Source organism: Larimichthys crocea, chromosome XV (assembly GCF_000972845.2).
Source record: "Larimichthys crocea isolate SSNF chromosome XV, L_crocea_2.0, whole genome shotgun sequence".
Taxonomy (NCBI): Eukaryota; Metazoa; Chordata; class Actinopteri; family Sciaenidae; genus Larimichthys; species Larimichthys crocea.
The window spans coordinates 18,763,123-18,770,547 of NC_040025.1; the positions used below are offsets into that span (position 1 = coordinate 18,763,123).

The 7,425-nt window shown below is 39.8% G+C and overlaps 1 protein-coding gene across 1 annotated transcript; it reads left to right on the plus strand.

Annotated features, from left to right (window-relative positions):
- The first annotated feature begins 331 nt into the window (after positions 1-331).
- On the plus strand, positions 332-7,411 carry dffa (DNA fragmentation factor, alpha polypeptide). Its single transcript, XM_027288838.1, has 6 exons — positions 332-563; positions 1,808-1,966; positions 2,042-2,196; positions 2,755-2,959; positions 4,100-4,227; positions 4,954-7,411. The coding sequence occupies exons 1-6, from the start codon at positions 473-475 to the stop codon at positions 5,176-5,178; spliced, it is 963 nt and encodes a 320-aa protein (XP_027144639.1). The 5' UTR covers positions 332-472; the 3' UTR covers positions 5,179-7,411.
- Positions 7,412-7,425: the final 14 nt, after the last annotated feature.

Sequence of the window (7,425 nt, forward strand, 5' to 3'; positions counted from 1 at the left end):
TGAACTGGTCTCTCAAAGGCAACAGCAGAAGTCACACTGAGGTAAGTTGTTGTGAGTTCATGCACTGTGTTGGTTTTGTTATTTGAACAAGGTGATGTTGATGCACGGTTCATTTTGTGCACCAGTAAAAAAATCATATTTTATTTTTTACTAAAGAAGGGTTCGGTAAATGAGCATATGAAACTGGTGGGGTTCGGTACCTCCAACAAGGTTAAGAACCACTGTTGTAGAGAAACATTAAAACAGTATGACTAACAGGAGCAGGGACGGACACTGTAGGAGTTGACTGTCTCCAGGAGATGGCAGTGTTTGGACGCAGAGGATGACAGACAGCTGCAGGAGAAGAAGACACGGGGGGACACGGCAGCGGTTCCGTATACGAAAGTGAGGACGAGACAGTGGACGAGCACTGCTGTCTGTCTGTGTCTGTCAGAGTTCAGAGAGGAAAGAAAAATACCTTCCTTCACATACAATGACAGACAGACCGTGTAAGGTTTGTAATTTCACCCGACAGAAGTCCTACGGGTTGGTAGTCCCGACCTTAGATGAGCTGAAGTTAAAAGGTGAGTTGTCAGAGTGGCTTTAACTCTCCCAGGAGACTTTTTACAAGTTGATATATAATATCTGTAATAACTGTAAGTCTTCTGTTTTCATAAGAGACGTGTTTGATATCAGACAGGTCTGGCATTAAGGTGTAAGTCTTTTATTTTTAACTGTATTCAGCGGTCTCTTCAAGTTTATCATTTGCATTGATCTTTACCAAACGCCAGGAGTGCTGTGTGAAAGTGAAACACAGATGTTATTCTTCTTATTGTCTTAATGTCAGCCTCTAACAGTACCGCCATTGTGATTTATTTTTATTTTTTATTTTTTTTTGCTGCACGATTTAAGCTTTCCTATCTGTGAAGATCACCAACGAGCTGTGTGCAGAAACATTTCCATCGTGTTCAAACTTGCAGCAGCTCAACATGAAAAGTCAGTGAGTCTCTGCTGTGCTGCTCATTCCTAGGACGCCAGTCAGCAGGCGTTGCCCAGATCACTACACTCTTCAGGAATGGACTCTTCTGTCCATTAGATGTGTTTATATTTGTGCATCTCGGAGATATAGATGTATTATTGCTTTACAGGATGCTTTTTTCGTGTTGATTTAAGTGTGGCACAGTACTGAAATGTGCATCCATCGCTCACCTATAGTGCACAAGTCTGACATTAGGCTGGCAGAGGGGAGCAAGCAGGACTCAATAGGAAGAGCATGAAAGAGGAGATGAAGCTTCACTGGTCTGACTTGTTTTGAAGTACATATCTGGCGGCGAGTTGTTACCGCCTTAATTATTCAGCTTATATACAGTCTAAGTAAATGGTAAATGGACTGTACTTATATAGCGCCTTTCTAGTCTTCCGCCCACTCAAAGCGCTCTACACTACATATCTCATTCACCCACATTCATACACTGATGGCATTGGCTACCATGCAAGGTGCCAACTGCTCATCAGTTTGCGGATCTAACCATTCATACACATTCACACACCGATGGCACAGCCTTCGGGAGCAATTTGGGGTTGAGTGTCTTGCCCAAGGACACTTCGACATGCAGACCGCAGGAGCCGGGGATCGAACCGCCGATCATCTGATTAGTGGACGACCCGCTCAGCCTGCGAGCCACAGCCGCCCGCTAAGGAATGGTTGTCCTGATTATTTTGCAGTGAACTATGGCTAGAGTCTTAAAGTTATCACACGGTGGCACTAAATCAATAAATATTCACATGAGATATGTAAAGTCGTATCACCTCTCTGTTCTTTCCACAGGACGCGAGTTCCTCGGGTTCAGCCCCAGTGAGCCGGTCACGGTGGTCCTAGAGGATGATGGGACGATAGTAGAGGATCAGTCCTACTTTCTGTGTTTACCCTTAAACACAAAGTTCATGCTGTTGCATGAAAAAGAGACGTGGTCTCCGGTTCGCAGGAGTAAGTCTTTCTCCTTGAGATTTGTCTACAGTGACACAGCCTTGTGTTTTGGTACTAATCTACTTTTCATTGCAGTGGATGGTGGCACAGCCTGGATGGCCAGGGATTCTATGTTGCTGGAGGCTGATAGTGTGGACGCAGCCAGTGCTGCAGCACCCTGGTGGGACCTGTCTCAGCAGCTGAAGCATGACCTTGCCAGCATCATCCTCATGTCTGAGGCAGACTTACAGGTACCAATATTATTCCTCTATTTCACAGACAGTGTGCGCTGTCATACCTATACAAACCACGATGAGGAAGTCATACTACTTTCCTCAGTTGTCACAGTCACAGCTTTGTCCTGTTACTGGATGTTATCAGTAGGAACCTACAGGGTTGAGTTTGCGTGTCAAAAACATGTTATGGAAATTATTGAGAGAGAGACTATCATTGGTTTTGGTTGTACTTAAATTACACCAGCCATATCATTTAGGCTGAAATGTGTAACTTCTGCCTTGTGACGTTCTTTCCTTCATTAGTTAGAGAAGGTCACGGTAAAATGTCATTTATCTTAGTCACTTGTGCACTTTAAAAACCTCATTCAGTTCGTTTGAGGCCAGCATAGACCCTGAAAAAGCCATAGTTGAACACAGGCAAATTTTGAAAAGATGTCTGCTTATCTGCGAGACTGTCAGCTTCTTTTATTTTGTCATTATTTGTCATTGCTGTGACTTTGAAGCACCACGAATGTTGTCAAATTTATATTATATTATTGCCTTAAGTATAATTTGTGTCACTTCCTGTTTCAGGCCCTAGTAGACGCCCCATGCGCTGAGCTGGCCACTGCTATGGGCTTCCAAGAGAAGAAGGCAGCAGAACTGCAGGAGACACTGCAGACGGTTTTGGACCGACGAGAGGAGGAGAGGCAGTCCAAGGAGCTCCTCCAGCTGTATCTCAAAGCTTCGGAGAAAGAGGACAGACAGCAGGAAGAGCCAAGTCAGCCCAGCCAGGGAGGTAAGGATGTATCATTATGTGGTGGTTTTCATTTTTACAATATCCTAAATAAAGATCTAGAACATTTTATTCTTGGTTTAGCCTGTCATAGTTTGGTTTCATAGTTTATACTTTGGCTTTTTGACACAATATAAAATATGTGATACGCTGCTACTTTTGGTTAGAAAGTCTTTTTTCGTTTGTGTGTTTCAGTTGGGTCAAACAAACTCTGCAGAAGAGTATTTCTAACTTTGTAGAGTATTTCAAAGAAATGACAGTCAAGAAAGTTTTAGAAATATGGTCGCTTTAGGATTATTAACTCTGCAAGTCTTAATATGTCTTTTGAAGAGGCAACAGTCTGTTAGATAGAAAGTCTCAGAGTCTGTTGATAACACTATAATATCTGACACTGATGCCTGGCTCTTGACTTTTGCTCTGATGGTCTGTTTTAGTAATAATCTTTTTTCTTTGATTTGTTTTTAAGCTTTAATGTGTTGTTTAGGTTATTAGTTTCCAATTATCATGAAAAAAGTTGCTTTCTAAAAAGTAAAAATAAAAAGTCTCAGTCTTAAAATGCTAGACAAATAAAATTAATAGCTATGATCATTTAACATACAACATCCAGCGAAGTCATTAATGTTATCCTATGCTTGTGTAGCCCTGCAGCAAGGAAGTAACCTAAAATCTGCTTGTTCTGTGGATAATGCTGAACCTCAATCAGCAATGTCAGGCTTACACATTTCTGAGAAATATTGAATTGTTGATAAATATTCATGTATATATATATATATATAGCTACCTGTAGGTTTTTATTTAAAAACTAAAAATGCTATTTGTATTCAACAGATCAATATTTTAATCTAAATGTTACCATGGATGACTCATGAATCAAACAAAACAAAATATATAATAATAATATAAAATGCAGATGATGAAAACTACTGTAGATGTTTTTTCTTAAATCCTTTTTTTTTTTTTTTTTTTAAATACATTGCAGTGAAAACACCTCTTGATAAACATGATAGCTCATAAGAGCTGTGCTTGTGCCTTTTGGTCACTAGATGGAACCATTGTTGTGTCTGAATAATCTCACTTCACCTAGCTCACCTATTTGCTTACAAAACAAATGATCCTGAATGAGAACCCATTTTATCGAATCAGGAGCCGGGGACGTGGACGTTCCAGATGGGATGGAGGTGGAGTCCGCATCCGGTTTCATGTCCAGGACACTGATGGTCCTGAAAGGCAAGACAAGCCCAGAGACCAGACTGTCCACTGAGGATCTGCAGGTAGTCCACTCGCACAACAGATCCAGTCTGACTTTAAAAATCTGTTGCAGATGAAAATACCTTTTAAATTTGACTTATGACTAATTGACTAATTTGATATACATACATACGTATGCATATACACATACATTGTATATATCCACAAATGCCTCAGAGCATTCAGTCCTAATAAGTTTGTACATTTAAGTTTATAGATTTAGAAAGACCTGAGCAGCCAAGGTGCATTTATATATCACGATAATGAGGGGCCACTCTTGCCCTTTATCTCATTATATTCTATACCCTTCCTTCTGACACAAGGCTCACACTCTAGTGAGTCTTATAAGCAGCTGTAAAATTGATGAAGCAATTACATAAGACTGACACAGCACATCCATACTGTATTAGTGATGCCGTTCTGTTATATAAACCAAGGGGTAAATTTGAAAACTTCAGCTAGAATGCAGGTGTTAGGTCATTTTGTCCACTCGCATTTGCATAACCAAGGAGCAACTTTCAGTATAATTCAGTACAATACACCAACAATGGCCTCAAATCAATTATTCTCTGACACAGTTGCAACAAAAGCTGCTTCACATATAAGCTGAACATTGGATATCATTTATAATAATAGACTGTGTGTTTGAACAGTTTGTACAGTACATGTGTATGTAAAATGATGATTAAAAGATCTCACATGTTCACATTTCCAGTGTTTAAATGGAAATTTTTCCCATGTGTCTCTAGATGGTAGTGAGCCGAGGGGTGGACGCTATGGAGCAGGTGCTGGGCTTGGGCAAAACAAAGACGACTGCTCTGCTGCAGGCCTGCGAAGCCGAGCTGACCAAACGTCTCCAGCAGGTTCAGGCCGTTCAGTCCATTAGGAGCAGCACACAGCCTGACAGCACCCAGCAGTCCAGTAAGATGAGTACGGAGGAGGATGTAGACACTCCAGCCCAAGGCAGCAACTAAGCAGAGGCTTCACCTGAGCAGAGACTGATAAGAGTTCACACTACCTGCCTCAGGGTCAGTAGAATCGGATATATCCCATGGTACTGATAATATCCATGATGCTGGAATCCATGAATGTTAATGATGTTGACGTTTTGTTAAACTTGCAAACCACTTGAATGCTTTTGCCTCAAGATGGAGAAGAGTGATTTGCACAAGTCATGTTTATCAAAGAAATGTTAGCATTGACCACCAGCATCAGCTTTTTATTGGCTCCTTATTTTGATGCGTGCCATGCTGTGAAAATAATCACACAAAAATATCCATGTGAAACCTAAAGCAATAGATTAACATTTTGGCAAGTGCACTTATCCGCTTTCTTGCTGAGAGTTTGATTAATATGAAACTAGGGAATATGAAGCTGGAGCCAGTAAGCTTGACGTACCATAAAGACTGCAAATGGAGGGAAATGGCTTGCATGGCTCTGTCCAAAGGTAGCAAAAACCACCTACCAGCACCTTGTTGGCTCAACAATTAAGACCTCATGCCTTTGTAGTTTCTGCTGGTTGTCTAGCAACTTCAGTGCGATGATAAAACTCCACGAAATCAATACAGCCGACCAAGTTGTTGTTGCAGTGGTCCTGCATATAACCTCTCATAGAACATTAAATAACATTTTAATAAATAAGCTTCATGGCTGCTAGTAGGTGGATTTTGTTACCTTTGCACAGAGCCAAGCTGGCAGTTCCCCCCTGTTTACAGTCTTTATGCTAAAATATGCTGCGCCAGCTTCATATTTAACAGACAGAAATGAGAGTGGTACCAATCGCATCTAATGAAAATAAGTAGATATGCCAAAATGTGAAACTAATACTTTAGGGTTTTTTATAAACTGTTACTGTTGAATCATCTTCCCAGTATTATTGTTTACATTCTGTTCCACCTTAAACACTGCCAAGACAGAAGACGTGCACTGCTTTTTAATTTTAGAAACTTAGGCTAAATAATGATAAGAAATATAATTTGAACTGGCACAGTACAGAGGCTTGCCACAAGTGACAAATTTTTGTGCTTGTTCCAAATAATTTAAATGTGCTGCTCCTGAAAAGGACAGTACACGTATAGGGTATCTTTAAGTTGAGAACCAGGTTGTTCCTGTGCCTCATAACTCCCTCTTGTCATCTTTCCCAGTGACTCCTGCAAAAAGTCGGCTTTACTAGATTATCAGTAGACTCATAACAACATATCAATTTTTATGTTGTGATGAAAATGTCAAAAATATTTTTATAAATATAAATATTTTTCTAAATATACACTTGCCTAAATTTTACCTTTCCATTTTGTACCACAGTCTGTGTCATTACATTATTTGGTGTGTGACCAATTAGGGAATCTCTTCATGGTAGAATAAATAGTTAAAAAAAATACCATAAATGAGTGCAGGAACTCTTCACCCAAGGCACAATCCCAAAGTAACCTGGACAGCAGTACATTAGAGTGACAACTTTGTGTAAAAGTTAAATTTGCAATGGTAAATGTGCCGATTTGCATGGGAAACACTACCTGATCAGATATTATATTATATAAGGTTATATAACATAAGGTTTATCACTTCATACATGCAATTCTACCTGAACACATGGATGACATTATGGATAAGAGGGACAAAGCTACACCTTTGAGTTACATAGAACCAGTATTTCTGGATGAAAGAAACCATCTATTATATACCATTATTATCAGTCGAGTGTGTATAATGTGTGCAGTCCTGTGTGGCTTATAGGTCATGTGGAACATAGTCTTTGTCATGTCTGTCACCTCATCATCTATCACTTGAACAGGAAGGGTTCCCCATTAGGGAAGAGATCAAGATGTCACTACCAGCTCATTCTTTCACAATCAGAATCAGAAATACTTTAATAATCCCAGGGGGATATTATTTAAATCCTTTCGAGATCTATTTACTCCATATTGTGTTTATGTTCTGCAAAAAGCGTGAGCCTCAACATGGCCAACAATTTTACCAAAAGTAACGTGTCACTCTGATGTTTTATTACCATGAATTAATTGTCATGTCAGTTCCCCAATACATTCCCATTTTGTATTTAATTTAAACACATATGTTACAAGGGGAAGTTGTATATGACTGTACAGTACGTGATTTAAGGTGCCTTTTCTAAACATGTTAAATGGTCCTAGGAGGGTTGTTTTTTTGTTTTTTTTAAATAAAACAAACTCACCCTCAGACCTTTGACAGAACTGTTGTAT